The sequence below is a fragment of the Tauraco erythrolophus genome, chromosome 4 (assembly GCF_009769465.1).
Source record: "Tauraco erythrolophus isolate bTauEry1 chromosome 4, bTauEry1.pri, whole genome shotgun sequence".
Taxonomy (NCBI): domain Eukaryota; kingdom Metazoa; phylum Chordata; class Aves; order Musophagiformes; family Musophagidae; genus Tauraco; species Tauraco erythrolophus.
In genome coordinates this window covers 14,914,728-14,936,630 of record NC_141468.1, presented here as the reverse complement: position 1 = coordinate 14,936,630, position 21,903 = coordinate 14,914,728, and the positions used below count along the sequence as shown (strand labels likewise).

At 40.9% G+C, this 21,903-nt stretch overlaps 1 protein-coding gene across 2 annotated transcripts in view; it reads left to right on the top strand.

Moving 5' to 3' along the window:
• RELN (reelin) overlaps positions 1–21,903 on the top strand; it is a 308,977-nt gene that overhangs the window by 147,090 nt on the left and 139,984 nt on the right. For both annotated transcript variants that reach the window (XM_086611234.1, XM_086611233.1), the window contains exons 7-8: positions 1,675–1,771; positions 7,082–7,133. In XM_086611234.1, the coding sequence (XP_086467360.1) occupies positions 1,675–1,771; positions 7,082–7,133 (149 nt within the window). The remainder of the gene's footprint in view (positions 1–1,674; positions 1,772–7,081; positions 7,134–21,903) is intronic.

The following is a 21,903-nucleotide window of genomic DNA, read 5'->3' as shown; positions in this document are numbered from 1 at the left end:
TATTTCTAATCACTACCTGGGTGTGCAGCCTCCCATCCTCCTTTGCTCAGACCTTTTGGACACATGGCACTTCCAGGGAAACACTGCCCCAGACCCATGGGGTACCTGACAACGCTACCAGCCTCTTCCTAGCAATGCAGCTGGAGATTTCACTTGCCCCATTCAGGACCATGGTGGGCTGATGGTTTTCAGATACTCAGGAATAGAAAAATCCTACTCCAAGCAGTTTACAAAAAGACTTGCAGAGGTTTAACAGAACACTTACTAATGAAAAGACAAACAGGCAATATAAATTAGGAAAACAGGTGAAAAAAAAAATCGAGGATGTCTTGTGTAGGAATCAGCTAGGATCATTGAAAATTCTATCAATATGTTGACAGCAAGTCCCTGTCTCCTTGGGATTTCTTCTCTTCCATCCAGTTTCCTGTAAGATCTGCCATCCAGAAATTAGCCAGAGAATGGAAAGCCAGAAGAAAACCAAAACTTTGCAAACTACTGAACTACATCAGGACCCTATAGATGGGAATGCCTATTTTGGCAGCATTATACATCAGGAAGGGTGGCCAAGTCTGAGGCACTTTGTGTGAGAGAAGCCAAAGAAAAAGCTCCCTAAACACCCCTTACATGAGTCTGTTGCACTTAAAACTCTAAAAATACCAGTTATCAAAGTACAGACAGTAACCAATAATAAGAAGGTTTGGAGTGAGTTCACCCTTGCTTACAGTGGAGATGCTCTGGGAGCAAATGTGAGCCTGTGGGCCCAGTTCAAGCTGAGCTTTGGACGCCTGAAAGCAATGTTGGTCAGCACTGTCGGAGGCAGTTTGTCAGGGGCTGGCAGCATCTCCATGATTTTTGGAAAATCTGCTGCTCATACCAAGAGCTGATACCATGATCCTCAAAGGGGAGGGAGAAAGCCCTTTCCCTCTGCTCCACAGTCAGGCTGCCTCAAATTCCTCCGTATTAAATTAAGAAATACCAGGAGAGGTGCGATCACTTGGCTCTGCAGCATTTACCAGCCTCTCTGAGATTTTCTTCAAACTTTTTCACCATAAAAGGTGAGCAGAGTGGCAACTCTCTGTTACCAGAAATGTGGGATATGACAAATAATGATTTGAAAGCAGGAGTAAGAACCATGTTACAGCAGCTGGGCTGTAGGAGCCTCTTGGTGCCTCGTTTTGGGTAGGACCTCCAACTTCAAGTCTGCCCCTTGGGGTAAATACCCCTGTGGGCTGGAGGGTGGATGGTCCTACCCCTTCTCCTGAGCTGTTCTGCATGGTTCTAACTCTGCGGCAGTGGGTTTACATACGGTATATCAAATGTGCAGTAAGGATTTTGGAAGAAGAGTAACTTCAGGGTAAATTATATATCTAAGAGTTCAGCTTGGTTTGCCATGATGTGATGTTTTGCAGTTGATGAGCAGGGACGCTCCTTTTTGGAGGGGGGGACGATGCGCAGAGAGCAAGGACTTATTCGCAGGGGCCTTTCTTGAGAAGCAGCCCTAGTACATCACGCATATGGTTGCTCAACTTTAATGTTCAACACCATGATAACAAAACAGTCCAATTTGTCTGAGCATCAAGCTATAACGGTCTTATTTTGCAGTCTACAAACCCGATGTGGTCTCAAACATACGGTTTCTGATTTCCATTTGAACATAATGCGTTCTTCCTGCAGGTCTGAATGCAGTAGCTGCGAGGTCGGAGAGCATTGCGGTGTGATCATGCACGGCAACGCCATCACTTTCTGCGAGCCATATGGTCCCAGAGAACTGGTAAGTGAAGTCTGGCTCATCTGCTGGGGCTGGAACCACAGGATATGAATTGAGGGTGGCTCAGCTATGGAGATGTTGGTGTGCTTTGAAAGTTTGGTGTTCAGCTGAGGGACTCTTCAGCAAGGTGATAGGGCCATAGAAGAGCATCCCACGAACACTCCAGTGTTTTAAACTACAGATGCTAACCAAAGGCTATTGCAATAGTCTACAAGGGAAAGTTTCTTGATCCGGTGTGCATCCAAGTTATTTAAAGTATCTATAAAAGACTGGAAAGGCAAGGAAGTAGAACTGTGTTGTCAAACTGGCGTCATTCTCTTTTTATTTCTGACAATGAAATAGAGACACGGTTCATTTTTCTTTTCTTATTTTATTAGCTGTGTCCTGTTTTTTTCTTCTTGCTGTTGACAAATGTTAATTTGGTTGTAAAACATCACTTGCAAACAATGGGTCTTGCAGACTTAAATGCAGCCTGGGGCAAGCACCTGCCAGTCTCAAGGAAGTGTATATAGCAAATTGAGTCATGATGAAGGCAACAGAATTAATATCATTGGGGGGAAAAACTGCTGTAAGAAACAACATGGTGCAATTTGCATTAACTTGGGACCATCTGGGTGTGGAAAATGAATGGAAAGATCTATAACCAATGCCCGCATGCTGACGCTGAGCAGCTAGCTGCAACAATGTGCATAAAACGGGAGTTTTGGAAAGAACTGAAAAATTAAAAGTCCAGCTCAAAGCCTGTGTAATTCAAAATTAATTTTCACACTTTCAATAGTTTTCTGAGTGGAGGGAGAGGCTCATTAGAGCTATTTGAAGAGTGTACATGGAAGAGGGCCATAAAATAGAAGTGATTTTCGCCAAGCATCTTCTCTTCATTTCAGACATTGTCAATTCTTTCAACAGGGTTAATTTTATATCCTTAACTGAGACCAGAATTCCACAAATGCAATGTAGATATTGCTGATGTGGTGACTGAAAGTCATAACATATAAAAGTAATTCAGAGGTTTTACAGATAAAGGAGAATTTCAGTCATCTGCCTCACAGCCAGCTCCAGCCGGGGAATCCTGACAGGGATGCTAAATTGCCTCTGCTACTTCGAATCCTATTTGAAAGTACTATGCTTCATTAACTGTCTTGAGAAGAGATGCATTGTGTTATGTTCTGTGCAAAAATGAAGTCACGCCACTGGGATATTTTTCCCAATTTTTAAACTCATTTTTAGTTGCAGCATTAAGCACAGGTAACACTCCCTGAAGAACAATTTATGACATTTAACAAACCCAGGGTCTCAGCTATGAGGGTCTTGAAATGTCATTAATTAGCTGTCTTCTCCCTGCTGATATGTAATTTCGACTGTCCTTAGTAATCACGAATTGGCTTCAAAATGCAGTGTTGTATTCTGTGTGGTAAAATAGCACTACCAGGGCATCAGGAACTCGGGAAAATTTATTATGATGCCAAAGTGGTGTGATTAAATAATCAGCTGAAAAAATCATCATGCTTATAAACGGTTAGCAGCCTAATAATGAAAATGTTTATAAATATTATGGCAGTGTTGCAGAAAAATCAAATCCTTCTGAAGGAACGTGCTAATGGCGTAACATTTTGGATGACCTGGTTTTATGTTTTAATATGGACATAGGTTTAAATCCCTATTTTCTGGGAACCAACCTGTTTCTCCTTTGTAGTCACGTTCTGGCAGTTTCACAACATGTATCTTCCTGTCAAAAGTTTTAAAACCTATTTCATTTCTCCAATCATTATGTATTTTTATTCTATCACCTTCACTATTTCAATCCTGTTCTCTCTCTACTTGAAATGGCACCTGAAATCTCTGTTCCTGCTCATGGCTCCTAGTGCCACATTATTGCTTTATAATACTTAGTCAAGAAGAGTTGAATTTGCAAAATGTATTTTATCGCCAGCTGTGACAGCTGCTGGTTTGCTTCCGTGACCTTCCTCTCTCCTCCTGACTCCCAGCAGCTCCCTGTTACTGCAGGCAGAGGGGTTTTAATGCCAACTCTCTGTGTCTGTTGGTAAGAATTTACCTCTGGCAAAATCCTAGAAAGCTGTATAGCGTCGGAGACGTTGCAAGCAAAGGAAAAGAGCTCCTAAAGGCTCCCTACCAGCCTTTCTGCAGCGTCTGAACTTAGCAGTCCTTTGCAGAACTTTGCAAAAAGTTTTTAGTATGTGTAAAGCTTTTTTCTAAAACATTATTGAAATGACTTACAACATAATCTATTTTAAATCTACGTGAATGCCTCTTCTGTGATAACTGATACATTTAATTTGTTGGTGATATGGGCCACTGAACTTTGATAAAAGGTTTCATTTTCAAATTAGAACTTGCACATCATTGATTGAATGTAAACTAGTATAAAAGGTACTCATAACTCCAGTCGGAAAACACTTTATTATTTGGCATGATAAATGTGATACCTAATACTGAATCGATCCTGACAAAATGGACTTAAATGGGGATGCGAGTGTATTTTTAAAGGAGTTATGTAAATGCAGCTTCCTATTTTTGTTTAAAGACTAAAATTACCTTTTAGGAGTATTATTTGAAAGAGAGAAAAACTGTATTTTAAGTAAACATTATGTACAGATAATGCTAAATTTTCAGATAGTTTTTTAAGTTGCTGTTTGAGATGATCACGAAGCCGTGGGAATCTGTCCCACTGAATCTATCTTACTTCACAGAGCATTAATAGCTGTGATAATTTTCTTAAATTTCCATGCACCCTCCTAAAGCATATGTAGTCTTATTATCAGCTAATCTTCAGTGCATTTCAGTGAATATCTCCTTCTTTAATATTTACAAGAAGTTTCTCTCTGTATGTAATAGGTACGTAGAAAAGAAACAGAAAACCGTGAAAATTCATGACAACTCATACAGGTCTCCATCCGTTATTTTCAAAAGCGTCATTTCATGAATACCTCAACTTGGTGTGTGCTGGCACTGCAAGTCCAGTCCCCTCTGCTCTTCTGCATCACCTCTTCTCTCCTGCTGGGGGGAGAGATGGCATCCGTACAAGCATTGGTAGGCTGTGTGGCGAAGAACACCAGAAAATGAATCCACATTCAAACGAACTTGCAAAGGAAAAAGACTAATAGTTTAATAGAAGTCAGCTTTTCGAGCTGATTTAACATGCAGCTATCCAAAAGCTGATGTTAGGACATGGAAGGGAGTGGAGGGAGCTATCACCTAGGAATTTGTTAATCATATACGTTTACATAGACATATACATTCTGAATATACATTTGCAAAGACATGGAAATCCTTTTGAAAGTATCCGAAGACAGAAAAGCCAATACAGATAACTGAGAGATAACATTTGTTCTGTGTCAATGAAGTCCTAAATAACAGTCAGAAAACATCTGCATTTAGGACTAGCTTTTGTTCAGTGTCATGCAGCAATGCACAGGGTAATAAGGGACTTCAGACAGGAGAGAGATCTCTCTCACCCGTTTGCATGTTTATCTGCATAGTAGATAATTAAAGAGCGCAGGAATACCTGATAATGGAAGAATCTCTGCTTTCCCCATATGACTTAGGAAAATTATGCAGATATTGTACTGTTCATCATTACAAAATGCTGATAAAATTGCCTTTGTAATACTGCCATAGTTAATGGGCGCTTAAAAGAATGTAGCCTCTTCCAAGTCATTGAGTCTAATCTTTACTCGGGTGCTGGCTTTTTTAGAAAATAACAAGATAGCATCCAGGAGCTCAAATGTTTATCTATATTTTGCTGATTATCACCTTTTTTCATTCTTATCTACTATTCGGTTTCCTCTACATCACTCATAGCAGCAAAGCAGGAGGATCATTCAGGTCCTCCGAGTGCTCTGCTTGGAGATGCCTCCATGCAGATTCCCGTCTGAGCTTTGGTAGCTGAAGCCTGCTAGCCCCAGGACTTTACTTCTGGGGCTGGATTTGCTCAGGAGTTTGACTTCTCTGTGGCATAACCATGATAATACATGGTGTATGTATGCAAATCACAAGGAGCACATCCAACGGAAGAGCCTGTTGCTGCTCATATGGGAAATGACATGAATTATCGGTGCGTGGGGTCTGACATGGGAGGACAACTCCAAGGGCATGAAATCTAGGATACAGGCATCACTGATACCAACATTAGATGAATTTATTTAAGGTGTATCCCTGTTCTTCCAATTAGATGACTTCTTTTATGATTATGTAAACTTACTGCCTGGCCACGTCATGCCTTTTTTCCTTTTCTCTTTTGATCTAATGTTGCCATTGTCTTTCAGCTTGCACATTTTTCCTTCTTCAAGGTAGCCTCTAAAATCTACTTATAATTATAAATTATATCTTTGTTGGGTATTTTGCTAAAGTGAATGAACCCAACTTTGTGTCTGCTATTTTTGGGGTGATGCTTCACTTGTTTTTTCTGCTTGCTAAACAGTTGCAATGATTTTTCATCCTTTGACAAAATAACTAGATCAAGCACTGTTTTTAGGCAGTGCTTCTGCCTTGCTTGTTATATAGCAGTATCATTAAGTCCAACTTTCAAAATGAATTGAAAATAAATAGGTGTTCTTCACAACACTAGTGCTTTTTATCTTATAGTATTTTCAGGAAAACAGTCCTACTTTCAACTACTGAAATATGGGGGCATTGAAAGAAAGAAGAAAGCAAGGCATCAAAGGAGGGTGGTGTGCTGAATATAGAGCAAGCTGCTACGTATTTTCTGCCTGTTTCTAGGTCTTGGTTGAATGTTAACAGCATGTAAATGCTACTACAAAATTTCGTTGTATATATTATGCAGTATCACCAAGATTTTGTTTGATTTGCTGTTGAAGACTTAGATTTTGTTATTCCCTCTTAATATTTCTTTTTATTATTTTAGATTTACTTAATGTTATTTTTATTATTTATTTATGATCTTTTTTGGTTCTTGTTTTATGCTGGGAGAAGTGAAAACCATCTGTATATACAGATTTATGCTAAGCTGACTTTAGACCACAGGGTTCACTTTTTCAATCTTCTAAACACTGGTCAAGCGCCACTGTTTCACATAAATGTGCTCAATTTGTAGAGGTTAATACAGTAAAAGAAAAAATAAAAATCCGACTTTGACATATGATGAGATATCAATAATCAAAATGACATAACAGAAATGTCCATGATCACTCAACCTGAAAGGGCTAGTGATTAATAGTTTTATGCACTGGAGATCTAGGTATCCAGAGAGTTTCCATGCTTTCAAAGAAAAACAAGTGAGTGTATTGTTCTGCTGATCTAACACAATCTCTCTGTTATTTGCTTTTCTTCCCGTAGACCACCACTGGCCTTAACACAACTACAGCATCCGTCCTTCAATTTTCCCTTGGTAAGTTTAGCTCAATCTTTCACCTGAGAAAGTGTACAAATTCACTGCCACAAAGGAAAATGGCCCTTGAGTTCAGGTTTAACTTCCTGGTCGATGTTCCACTCGACATGAGAGATTAAAAAAAAATCTGTTAAAAACTGCAGCACATTTATTTGTCTCCTTATCCAGAGGTCCTAATCTAAACTTTGGAAAGGAGCAACTCCAGTGGATACTCTGATGATGGGTGGCATAGTCAAGTTTGGGGCTTGGGTTTTTCACTTATTTTGTAACCTGATGGATAACATCATAATCTCTTGCTTTTTCTCTGAAGTGTGATTACTGTTTCGAAAAAATGAACTTTTTAAACATTTTAAATCCTTGATATATTCCAAGTTATGGCTGGGTAGTGCTGTTTTTAACACATCTGTACAAACAGAATAGGTAGGGCAGACCAAAACTAAATGCTATTTAGTTCATATTATCAACAACATGTTTGTACGGTGTATTACTTGGAGCACCTGCTGTAAGTTATTGCACATTTTCACTGTATAGTTGTGTCTATAAATTATGGCAAAAGTTGTGGTTTGGGCTGAGAGCAAATTGGGAACACAATTTGTTAACTCATACCTTAGTGCTCAAAATATGAAGGAAAGATGTTTTAATGATACAAATGGTTCAATAAAAAAATCAAGCAGGAAATGTAGCCTGCTTCCTCTGTGGACCCCTGGATATGTGTTTCAAAATCATATTCCTATTTTTAAAAAAGCAATTCTCCAAAAGTGTCTCAGCAGAGTTGTGATTAAACTCTAGAAATCTCAGCTGGAAATAAGAGCTATCAGGTAGCTTGGCAGGCAGCTTGTTTTTTTTAATGGATCGGAAATCAAAATCCTAGAAGGCTCAGAAATGTGTCATTTGAATTTGTTTTTACCTGAAGTTGTTCATTTGACTATTTGAGGTCATCATTACCTGTCCTCCTGCAATTGACTGCAGTGTTAATAGTTCTAAAGATTGATGTCTATCCTTTTATTTTGAATTACTATTTTTAAAAAGCCAGCAAAATATATCCATTCCTAAACATAAATATTGGGCACCTCCATCGAAAACCAGTCTGGAGCTACCCTACAGTTTCATTCAGTCAGTGAGAGCGGAACAACTCACTTGATGCGGTATGACATGTCGCTTGCCCGCAGAAGCCCTCCCACCCTTGGCTGTGCCTGAGGATAGGTGACTTCTATATAAGGCTGCAAGATTGCGATGATGGAGGGATTTTGCTTTTCAGGAAAACTTGGAAAATTCTTCTAAGGATTTTTCTCCCAGTGACCCAAGGTGATTAATGGCCATAAAACCCGAATGGGCTGGTAGGTGAACATTTGCTGTCACAACTTAGTGGCTGGTGCCTGCTGCAGGTGAACTGCAGAAGAGTGTAGACTCCCAGAAGTTTCAAAGTCAGACTTAAGATTTCACTAGTAGCCTTTGTTCCTAGCAGCTGGGGAAGGTCAAATAAAAAAAATTTTTTAAAAAAAAAAGAGTAAGAACAGGCTGAGTGGCAAATACCCTATAGGACAGGATTGTCATGAATATATGGTGAGACTACCTTAACCTGTACCAGTAGGAACCAGTAAAATCCCCAGTATGACGGAGCAGGAGAGGGGTGGTTACACGTCTGAGTAAATCAAATTTCAGCCTGAAGTTCAAAGCTTGTCGCATTTCCCCGTGTGCCCATGGTAGGTTTGAAATACAGTGCAGATTGGTTTTGTAACTGATGAAACCCGGCGTGAGCCGGGGGACTGCTGCTGAGCTCAGCAGTACTTGGCTTTCGAATCATAATTCTAAACTAGGCGTTTGCCAGTTTCCAGCTTATTCCCAAATGTCCGATTTAATCATAACCCTATTTAGGAATTCATCCAAGGGAATTGCCTTTTTTTAAAGAATGTTTAACACTTTCTATCGACCGTGCAATAGCTTAAGCTGCAGTCTTTTGGGGATATCTTTATATTAAATTCATCACCTGGCTTTGGCCACATTAAAGTGCATACCCTTTGATTTCTCTCACCTCTAATTATCAGATGGAATTTTGTATTTGCAGGTATATAAGCAGAGGAGGACTGGGAAATGAAAAAGAAAAATAGTACTGATTTCACCATGAATCCCAGATCCTTTTAAATTGTGTGGTCAGGAAGGGTAACACTGTAGTGAATTTTTTATTAGTTGATATTCTGTGTCGTTTCCTTCATGGACCACCTATTTGGTAGTCTTGCCCTTTAAAGGGCAACAGGGTTGAAAAGGAGCACTTAAGACTAAGGCTTAATTAGGATGAGAAGGTCATTAGTGAGGCTTATTCAGCACATAGGACAGCATTAATGGGCAGTATCTTTTCCGAGTGAGAGCAACTTTTCTGCCAGGCAGTGTTCACTGGGAGCCACCTGGAGCTGGTGGCATTGCCATTAGATCCAGGCTGCGGTGAAGTTTACATTCATGCACTATCTACCTAAGTGTGCAGAAATTTCAGTGACTTCAAGTGTCTTAATCATCCATGACTTCATTTCTCCAAGACCAAACATTGACATGTGAAAGACAAAGTCTAGCAGTTTCCTTAATGTGCAGTGAGACTGTTAAGTGAGATATTCAAAGCAATGACTTTGGGCTTTCTCAAGACAGAACATCTAATTCAACAGTTTAGGCTTGCAGGATATTGCACAAAAGCCTCTGGACTCAGCTGCCACATGGTGTTAGTCTCATTCATCAGCTGAAGTATTCTATTTCTCACTCCAAAGCTCAGAGTTTTCCCCTTAGCTACACCCCTTAGCTTCTCCAGGGATGAACATAATCTTTCATTCACGTAGGCCACTGTGATGGAAGGTGTCTCAGAGTACTGAGAGATGAGCAACTGAGCTAGACACAGCAAGAAAGAGACCCATGAAATCCCATAAGGAGAAGAGGAAAGGCTTTGAGGGAGCGATGCCAAGGCATGAGGTGTGCAAGTGGCTCTGCACATGCGTTGTTCCTTGGGTGTCCTCTTCAAACATATGCTCCCGTGGCTGTGGTGTATGTGGACTGTGCATGCTCTGCGTGGGGCGTTCAGCATTGGCAGGCTCTTTCCATCCCTCCTTCCTCCACTGTGCCTCTGAGTCAAACTCCAAGCCGAAGCCAGAGGTGCTGTGATGAGAACCAACACAGCCTGGCCCCCAGGGCAGGTGCTCCCCAGAGCAGTGTGTGTTGCAATGTGAAAATTGTTAACTGAAAATATTACATCACCTTGAAAAACCTTGTTCCATAGCTCTCTCCTCATGTCATAGTATTGCTAAATCACTTTTGTCTGTTAAACACTATTCGAAAATCATAGAATCATAGAATGGTTTGGGTTGAAAGGGACCTCAAAGATCATCTAGTTCCAACCCCCCTGCCATGGGCAGGGACTCCCTCCACTACACCGGGTTGCTCAAAGCCTCATCCAACCTGACCTTGAACACTTCCAGGGATGGGGCATCCACAACTTCTCTGGGTAACCTGTTCCAGTGCCTCACCACCCAAATGGTAATAACTTGACAAGGAAAGCTCCTACTCTTCAGCTTTGTTGTGTAAAACTCTTGAACGCTCTTCTGCGAATAGGATGGCTTTGACAGTGTCATGAACTGGGTAAATACAAAATGCTCGCAAGGCAGGATCCTACTTTAAAATTACTTTCCCTTCAACTTTTATGCCATCATCACAAAGATCCCCTTTCATTACTAGAGCAATTTAACAATTTTCGCTCCTTCCCCCTCATTTGCTGAAAGTATCTAAACTCTGTACTATTTTATATTAAACCAACATTGATTCTGGGGGGAAGGGCTTTCTTTTCAGTTAAAAAATATCTTTGAGATAACGTCTTCAAACATTTCAAACATTTGGCTCCATTTTATAAAGATCAAGCTGTCAGTCTTACAAACAAAGAACTAGCCAAATGTCCAACAGGTTTTTGCTTTATTTGGAGAAAAAGCTTGGGCTTGAACTCTCGCTTCCACAAAATCATAATAAAGAACTTTTGGAAAAGTTGAATTCCCAAATCTAACAGATTTTCCTTTGGGTCAGTCATGAATCTCTGCTTTCAGTCAACCCCAAAACTATCTTTCTAGGCAAATACATGATCTGCATTTTTAAAAATTTGATTCTAATCATAAACCATCTTTCCCTAATTGATTTTAGCTGAGTTATGATTCTTTCATACTTGTAGTATTGGCTTTGTTTTCTTGCAAAAGAGAATTTGAAAGGAAATGCAAAAGGCGCCACTTAATATAGTACTAAAGAAAAAAAAAATACTTGCATTAATCCCTAAGAATGAAACCTCTTAGCATCGCACTGTCACCAGTTGTGCACGCTGCTGTCTGATACACAGGAACAGCACATTTTGACAGGGATGATTTGCTTTCTTATTCATTGGGATCTTGTGATGGAATTACTACTTTTGTATAGGCATTGTTTAATTATCCTACAAAGGACTACAGTGAACTTAAGAGATAGCTACTGTAAAAAGGAAATCGTAAAAGTATGTAAAATATTATTTAGATGTCAAGAAATGTGAGGTAAAGCTTGAAATCCTTCAGCACCCACGCCCGTGCCATATCAAAAGTTAACTGTAATCTTCCTTTTGTTTTACGCTCAATGCAGTCTTCTGAAACGCCTTTCTGTTGGCTTAGTGGTGATCATGCCAGAATTCCTGGTGTGAAGAAAAGGATGTACAGAAAGTCTGTGACAGCTACATGTTGTCCAGGACTTGCCACAGTTTTTATACTTCAGATTTAAAGTGACAAGACCATGGTGACTTGAAAAAGTTAGGGTGTGTGTTCACCATGACAAATGAGACGTCTTATAAGAAACTTAATACGATGCAGAATAACTCTGCCTGCAATATATAAAATAATAAAAACCTGTCCCTGAAGTTCTGGAGGGCACTGAGAGTACTACTGAGCTGGCAAAGAAGGCACTGCTCTCTGAGAGCATTATTCACTGTTAATGTGGAAGACTTGAAGATGCAGGATGCATGAGCAAATGTGATCTTCAGTGCCTGGACAACCAACAGTGTTGACACTAGAAATTCCTTAGGTATTTTTGCTGCATGGATTATATGGTTAGTCCCTGCTATTGCTAGAAAACAGACTTGACATGAAGCAAAACATGTATCTAGCACATCGGTCTTCATTAAAAACAGTTTTCAGTGTGGGGTTTTAGTAGCAGGTATTAATCTGGGAGAGTGCTTTTTGAGTTTGCCAGATGGACTCTGTTTGTCCTCTCAGGAAAATCCCGTAGGTATTATCCAAAAGGTGGGTCACTCATATTATGATCTGCACGTCAGTCTGGAACCAGAAACATTTAGACCTTACCCGTAGAGTAAGAAAGGCCCCTTTCTCCTGCTGCTTCTGGGGTAGCTTCTTTCACATTGTTCAGTCATAGAATCATAGAATCATAGAATGGTTAGAGTTGGAAGGGACCTCAAAGATCATCTAGTTCCAATCCCCCTGCCATGGGCAGGGAAACCCTCCACTACACCGGGTTGCTCAAAGCCTCATCCAACCTGACCTTGAACACTTCCAGGGATGGGGCATCTACAACTTCTCTGGGCAACCTGTTCCACTGCCTCACCACCCTCTGAGTGAAACATTTCTTCCTTATATCTAATCTAAATCTCCCCTCTTTCAGTTTAAATCCATTGCCCCTTGTCCTGTCACTACACACCCTTGTAAAAAGTCCCTCTCCAGCTTTCCTGTAGGCCCCCTTTAAGTACTGGAAGGCTGCTATAAAATCACCCCAGAGCCTTCTCTTCTCCAGGCTGAACAGCCCCAACTCTCTCAGCCTGTCTTCATAGGAGAGGTGCTCCAGCCCTCTGATCATCTTCGTGGCCCTCCTCCGGACCCACTCTAGCAGCTCCATGTTCTTCTTGTGTTGGGGACTCCAGAGCTGAACACAGTATTCCAGGTGGGGTCTCACAAGAGCAGAGTAGAGGGGCAGAATCACCTCCCTGGACCTGCTGGCCACACTTCTTTTGGTACAGCCCAGGATACGGTTGGCTTTCTGGGCTGCCAGTGCACATTGCCGGCTCATGTTGAGCTTCTCATCCACCAGCACTCCCAAGTCCTTTTCTTCAGGGCTGCTCTCAATCCATTCTCCACCCAGCCTGTACTTGTGCATGGGATTGTCCCATCCCATGTGCAGGACCTTGCACTTGGCCTTGTTGAACTTCATGAGGTTCTCACAGTTCCACCTCTCCAGCCTGTCAAGGTCCCTCTGGATGGCATCCCTTCCCTCCAGCGTGTCCACAACACCACACAGCTTGGTGTCATCTGCAAACTTACTAAGGGTGCACTCGATCCCACTGTCCATGTCACCAACAAAGATGTTAAATAGCACTGGTCCCAGTACTGACCCCTGAGGAACACCACTCGTCACTGGCCTCCACTTGGACATCGAACCATTGACCACAACTCTTTGAGTACGACCATCCAGCCAATTCCTTATCCACCTCGTGGTTCATCCATTAAACCCATGTCTTTCCAGTTTAGAGACAAGGATGTCATGTGAGACAGTATCAAATGCTTTGGATAAGTTCAGGTAGACGTTGTCAGTTGCTCTTCCCCTATCCATCAATGCTGTGACCTCATCATAGAAGGCCACCAAATTAGTCAGGCAGGAATTGCCCTTAGTGAAGCCAAGTTGGCTGTCACCAATCACCTCCTTATTTTCTATGTGCCTTAGCATAGTCGCCAGGAGGATCTGCTCCATAATCTTGCTGGGCACAGAAGTGAGACTGACTGGCCTGTAGTTCCCTGGGTCTTCTTTATTCCCCTTTTTAAAGATGGGGCCTATGTTTCCCCTTTTCCAGTCATTGGGAACTTCACCAGATTGCCACGACTTCTGAAATATGATGGATAGTGGCTTAGCAACTTCGTCTGCCAGTTCCCTCAGGACCCGTGAATGCACCTCATCTGGTCCCATGGACTTGTCCACCTTCAGGTTCTTTAGATGGTCTTGAACCTGATCTTCTCCTACAGTGGGTGGTTCTACATTCTCACAGTCCCTGCCTTTGCCTTCTGTGACTTGGGCTGTGCAACTGGAGCTCTTGCCAGTGAAGACTGAGGCAAAGAAGTCATTGAGAACCTCAGCCTTCTCTATATCCCAGGTAGCCAGGTCCCCCGTTTCCTTCTGGAGAGGACCTACATTTTCCCTAGATTTCTTTTTATCGCTAACGTATCTTTAGAAGTTTTTCTGCTGTCCTTTATGTCCCTGGCCAGATTTAAATCTAATAGGGCTTCAGCTTTCCTAACCTGATCCCTGGCTGCTCAGACAATCGCTCTGTATTCTTCCCAGGTTACCTGTCCTTGCTTCCACCCTCTATAGGCCTTCTTTTTGTGCCCGAGTTGGTCCAGGAGTTCCTTGTTCATCCATGCAGGCCTCCTGGTGTTCCTACCAGACTTTCTCTTTGTTGGGATGCACCGCTCCTGAGCTTGGAGGAGGTGATCCTTAAATATTAACCAGCTTTCTTGTGCCCCTCTTCCCTTCAGGGCTTCATCCCATTGTACTCTAGCAAGGAGATCCCTGAGGAGGACAAAGTGTGCTCTCCTGAAATCCAGGGTAGTGAGCCTGCTGTGCATCCTCCTTGCTTCCCTAAGTATCTTGAATTCCACCATTTCATGATCACTGCAGCCAAGGCTGTCCTTGAGCCCCACGTTCCCCACCAGCCCTTCTTTGTTGGTGAGAACAAGGTCCAGCAAAGCACCTCTCCTCGTTGGTTCTTCTACCCCTTGGAGAAGGAAGTTGTCGTCCGTGCATTCCAGGAACGTCCTGGATTGCCTGTGCCCTGCAGTGTGGTCCTTCCAACAGATAACGGGGTGGTCACTTCTCTGCTATCTGTTGCTATTGCTCCTTCCATTGTTCCAGTGTATTTTGTCTAAAAACAAATAAATAAATAAACCAAGTTTATTGATGATTTATCTTGCAATGTTTAACAGGGGTAAAACTTACAGGGTTCCATATGGATAAAACTAATTTATTACGATCACAATACCTACCTGCAGCTTATCAATCTCCCTTAATAGAATCATAGAATCATAGAATGGTTAGGGTTGGAAGGGACCTCAAAGATCATCTAGTTCCAACCCCCCTGCCATGGACAGGGAAATCCTCCACTACACCAGGTTGCCCAAAGCCTCATCCAATCTGACCTTGAACACCTCCAGGGATGGGGCATCTACAACTTCTCTGGGCAACCTGTTCTAGTACCTCACCACCCTCAATGTAAAGAATTTCTTTCTTATATCTAATCTAAATCTGCCCTCTCTCAGTTTAAATCCATTGCCCCTTGTCCTATCACTACACGCCCTTGTAAAAAGTCCCTCTCCAGCTTTCCTGTAGGCCCACTTTAGGTACTGGAAAGCTGCTATAAGATCACCCCGGAGCCTTCTCTTCTCCAGGCTGAACAGCCCCAACTCTCTCAGCCTGTCTTCATAGCAGAGGTGCTCCAGCCCTCTGATCATCTTCGTGGCCCTCCTCTGGACTTGTTCCAGCAGCTCCATGTCCTTCTTGTGTTGGGGACTCCAGAGCTGAACACAGTATTCCAGGTGGGGTCCCACGAGAGCTGAGTAGAGGGGCAGAATCACTTCCCTCAACCTGCTGGCCGCGCTCCTTTTGATACAGCCCGGGATACTGTTGGCTTTCTGGGATTTAATATCTTCTAATGGAACCCTATAGCAAGGATAAATTTGTGTATCTATTGTTTTTAATATGACTGAAATATTTTTGAAGAAAGATTATTATTGATATTCAACTGTTCAGGATTTTTTGGTAAGAACAAAGCCCCACTAATTCAGGGTGCAGAGACATTACTCAAGCGATCTTTCAGTGGTACCCTCTTTGCTGCTATTTTCTACCTTCCCCAAAAGTAAATAAAATGCTCAACTTCCTGCTTTTACATGCATAAATATTTAATTGACAATCTTATAATATAATCACTAAAGCCAGTAAAAAAACCTAATAATTTCTCCAGTCTTATTCAACACACTTTCCACTCTGGCAGCTGTATTTTCTGGTTGAGTAATCACCCCTGTCTTCACTTCAAATTCCTTGAGTTTTTTTAATCCATCAGACCATCAGCTGTACTTAACTGAAGAGTAATTATATTACCTGTGATGACTTTATATTTATGCTGTCATGTTTTTTAAAAGATGAGATGCATGTGCAATGCACGTACCGAGAACTTCTATGTGGCTTAGTTTATTTACAGTCTATTTTTAATGCTGGCTGATTTCACAATCCTCCTAAGTGCAATGGAGAAAACTATTTAAAATATGCTATTGATTGCTTTTGATTAGCATATGAGTAAGGGTCATTGATTTGGATGCAGATCTTTGACATAATGGTTCCAAAAGGGTTTTCATGTCGTGCCCTGCCTTGCCCTAAGACATCAGGTTAGTGAATCGTTAACCCAGCAGCCTCTATTACTCTTCATGAACTACCAAGGTTGCTAGGGTCTACATGAGAGCTCTTTTACTCAGTAAATCCATAGGCTAAGGGGCTCTGATGCTCATTGAAGACAAAGCACAGACAGTGTTTATCACTTTTAGTTAAAAAAATTAAAATTCTTTTGGGGCTTTGTTTTTTTCCTTCGTTTTTGTAGTGGCAATTTGACTTTGTTACCAGTGTGAGTTTTGCAGAATTAAATTATAGTATGTAATTGATTGTGTAGATAATGGAAATGCTTCTTTTTTGCCCTGATGCATATTCAAACTACAGATTATTGTTATTATTATTATCAATCATTAGAATTGTTGAATGTGCCCTTTGAGTTAGTCCTTACCTGCCAAGCTTCTACGCTTCAGAAAACACATTTACTTCCTTGTTAACCTCAGCAAATAGAAGACCATAATGGACAAAAAATAACCTTACAAAAATTCTCTAATTATATAAAAAGTGAAGTCGATTCTCTGACCTCCATGTATTTTTGTGGAGGAAGTAGCAGTCCCTTCCAGGCCGTTCTCTAAAGCAGCATCTGGAGGGGTCTGCAGAGCATCTGCACGGGACAGCAATTCCTTTTCCTTCCTACCAGAAATGTCCCAACTCTACTTGGCTCAGCCATGTGAACAGCAAGGGCTGCATTTGGTCCCATATAACACTCTGAAGACACTTATCATTTATATTGTTATCATGCTTTAATTCAATTCTGGTGGCAGCTGTCAAATTGACGGTACTGCTTTTACGTTGTTTATTTATCCTCTGGATTCAGACCACTCGACAGCAATTTGCACATCCAAACATGTTTTGTTAAATAGGCCTCAGCTTTGGCTGAGAGGAACCATTGCTGATCATTTTCTCTGAATTTCCAGTTTTGTTTAGTCAGCTATCAGATGACTGACAAATGCTGTAATAGCCATTTCATGAGGTAGCACTGGGCTTGCCCTCAGCAGAACTGGACAAAGATGAGCAATTTCCTTCAGAATTGCTGTGAAAATTCACTCATATGTCTCTAGAGAAATACTGAAGTGAAGAATAAACACCTTTTGAATCCAGTGTGAAAGAGTATTTGACCTTTTAAATCCCTCACTATCTTGTTAGCTGACTACAAAAAGCTTCTTGGCAGAAACTGTGGTGCCAAATGTTTGGGGCATGTTGAGCCACATCCCCTGTGTGGACTATTTCCTTCAGTCACCCAAATTTCTCCTGCTGCAGTACCTTTCAGGAAGCGCCAGGTTTGCTGTGCATGCATGGCACATCCACATAGTCATGTTGATAGCGGTACCAATAGAGAGGAGCGTGGCTAGTTCTGCAGACCTGGTGGCCACAGGACAGACAGATGATCTTGCATTAGACAGACGTGGAGCACTTTTGGGCTGGCATGAGGTTCTAAAGCAGTTCATTGCCAGAAATCTGGCTAATAAATCTGTGTTAGAACCCTGTTTGAGCTGAGCTTAAATAATGCATAAAACCAGTTTTTACAATAGGTAATTTAAAACACTAATGTCCATAAGAAATTAAGATGATGAAATGTAGCTTGATTGTTTCTATATGCAGATCCAGCCCCCTCTGAGCAATGAGAACAGACCACTGAGTGTGTCTGAACCCCCAGGCTGTTTTGTCCAAATTTCTTTCTTACATAATTGAGAAAAACTTGAGCATTAGATATGTGCCAATCTGGTGTCATTTACCACTCTGCATTTCTTTTACTTGCTTCGTTTCCCACTTTCCACCTGATAAACCAATATTAAGGTTGTTGACTCGCCACCCAAATTGCCATTTGCTATTGCCTGACATGAAACCTACCAGCTTCACCTTCCTGGTGGAGAAGTCCTTTATGTAGATGCATAGGTTATGAATTACATCTCACGTGAAGGAATAAGATAGACACGTGATATCATCTAGCACACTCCACGTAGCATGTGGAAATGTTAGGTGGTGTTTATTGATTTTTCTGAGTTATACAAAGGGGGCTGCCTAGATAATACCCAGATAGAAACCTGGGTTTAAAGTTAATGCCGTGTTTGAAAGACATTTTAATGGCCTTGTGGCAAAATGATTTGTGTTGTTTTGGCTAGCCCAAGGTTACAATGAAATACTGACTTTATTACTTCCATACCAGGGCTTCTCTGCCACTGTTAGGAATTAAAATGTGAGTGTTACAGATTTACTATATAGAGAAAAGCAGAAAAGATAAAGAGAGTCTCAGGATTCAGAGACAGGGCAGGTGGCTGAGCCACCACCTCCCAGTCTAGCATGGGCCATTATGGAATTGGTTGCTTCAGATAACAAATGCTGGATTACAGACTGACTTTCATCTTAATCCTGCTCATATCATTGTATGAGGATAACACTTTTGTATGATTAAAATTGTCCATTTTTGAATTAACTCAAACAACAAAGCATCTGCAGTTCCTGGGGAGGGGAGGACGGAGAAGCCCCCAGCTCAGCAAAACACTCCTGGGTCTCTCTCCAGTGGGGGAGGGAGAGGGTTTCCATGAAAGCAAAAGCAGACAAAAATAGAAAAGCTCATCAGGAATTGCAGAAAAAAGCTTTCACCAAACCAAGTATTATTTACCCACATACAAAGTTAGAGGCAGGGTTTCAGAAAGGAGAGACACCTTAATGTGGGACTTGGCTTGAGAAAAAATGTTTCCCAGATTTTCTTCATGCCAGGAAATTTCACTAAAGCAGGCAGGAAAGGACTTTCAAATCTTTATATTCAAGATACCTCCTTTACACAGCAGTTCTTGGGACCAATGTGTGCTTTCTAATGCCTCTCCAGAATGGACTGGCTGTATGGATCAAAATAAAATATCACTTATCTTCCTGCAGTATTTTAATACCCTTATGAGCAATTTGCGGTGCTCATTTTCTTGATTATTGACCTCCACAGCTGACTCAGGCTGCTAAACAGAGTTAAACAAAATGTCTCTTTCTACTTATCGATATACATTCCAGTACTACTGAACTACTTTCAGTTTAAGATGGCATAAGTTAAATTTTGCCCAACTTCATTGAAAGATCACCCACTCACTTAGAGGATCTCCACATAATCTGACATTAAACATTTAATGGCAATAATGTTGAAGCATGCAATATGGGTATGCAGGTAGAAAATACTTACTGAGCTCAGGGTTTACTTCTTGGTAGCACATTGAAGAGCCGCTGTAAATGTATTTATGGGAAGTTAACAATATTATTGTTTCAGTAGCTGTAATTATTGGGTGTCCATTACATCCAGGTCTCAACAAGTTCACTCACTTTGCCTTCAGCAAGGTACTGTATACAGCGTTAGGGCGTTTAAGAATGTGGTTAAATTTAGAAGCGTCACTTAATTATTTATTTGGCAACAGGCACATTGCCCAAGCACATACCTGCTGGCTGTGTGTGTTACAGAGAGGCTATAAACAGCTGAGCATCTTTACATCAGAATTAATTGGAAACTGGCATAAGGGAAATACAGCTTTCTGCCTGGCTTATTTTTCTCTCCTTAATGTTCTCAGCATAAAAAGCAATATGAATTGTGATCTGATCTTGTTCATTAGAAGAGAACAAATTTGTGTGAGTGCAGGAAGCACATCATATCTCAGCATATAAATAGACTAAGAGGAAGTTGAGCCAGATAAGACTTGACTTCTCATCTGAAGGAAATCAGCTTCATTAATTCACAAAAAGTACGTTTACTGTTCTTGAGAATCCTAGAAGGAGGTGAGTGGGAAAGCACCATGGAGGTCACCTGCTCCAGTGCTTCCTCCACGCTCCAACCAGAACCACCCTGCGGGTGAGAGCAGTTCGCTCAGGGCCCCGTCAGCTTGAGGTTTGACCTCTGATTAATTTTAAGACTTAATTTCTGAAGTCCTTCTCTTTAATTTTTATCAAATGTATTTACTAATTAGTTTTCTCATCTTTTACAGTTTTATAGTGGAGGCTTTTAGCATGTTTTTCAAACGTTTATTTTTATTTAGATGTAACTACCCAGCATTTCCAAAATGGAAAAACAGCCTAAAGCAGCCAGTGGAATAGAAGTTAGCTGCTCTCTGAACCTACTGAAAATAAATAGTTGAGACGGCGTTTCAAAATTTATAATTCTCACTAAAGCTAGAGTAGAACTGATTTTTACCAAAGGCAAACACTATTGACATTTTTGTTTTCTAGTGTCAGGTATTTATTTCAGATTGTTTATCAGAACACACACAGGGGCACAGATAGTCAAAATGCTTTTCTCACAAGGGAGAAAAAGCAGCCAGTAATAAAACACTGAACTCTTTCCATCAAAAGGTAGACTAAAATTACAAAATAGAACACAGTTCTTGCAGTTTTTAATTTGATGATTTTTACATTTAAAAATATTTATTTGTACTCTAAACTTTTTACATAAACAAAGATAAACTTTTAAAAAACTAGTCTAAACATCTAAAATGTGTCATAATTAAAAAACACACTTTTAACTAAATTCAAAGTTGTGGCTTTAAGGAAAGATTAAAATGCTCTTGCGACCTTTTCTTGAGGAAGTTTTCAGAGGCAGAATGGGGTGAACGGTGAGTTCTACATTTTTGTTCTAGTGCTTCTAGTGTATCCAGCACAAAATATTCCACCTTTTAATATGGTTAAAATCACCTGATTCTTGATCAGAAGCCAATATAAACCTACACTTTAAAAAAATTAGGATCCATGGAGCATTCATTATACCAGACTGCTTGGTTCATTAATTTGGAAAAAACTGTTAGCAAGTCAGCCAAATTTGACCGCTAGTAATTTATACTATCCAGTTTGGCTTAATTCAAGCGACATCAGCAAATCATAATCCTTAGCAAACACTAATCATTATTCATCACATTAGCAAAATGAATAAAAGCAATCTTCTAGCATTAGATAAACACCATTCTTTTCAGCCCCCCTTTGTTTTTCAACAAAAGAAAAAAAACTGTCAGGCTGCAGTTAGGACACAATTCAAACCCTTCTACATTTTTTTCTGTGAATTTTTCTTGCACAGTTCCACATTAGACTCATTCTCCTTAAAACCAGCATTAGATACCTCGTCTGCTTATCCACGGAAGCACTTGCAGGAACTATCAAGAGGTTGTCAAGAGGCAGAGGATGTCACAGTCTATAAGGAGCAAAATATTGCTTCCCTTACAGATGGCACCCAGTTTTATCTCAACAAAACACCAGCTTCTAATCAATGTTGTTAAGAAATCTTAGAGACCAACAGCTGTATGACTCGGTTTCTGTAAATCTGACACAGTTGGAGGCAAAGCTGTAGTGAGAATTAATTTTGCCTGCCATGGCCAGCCTGGGTACAAATAAC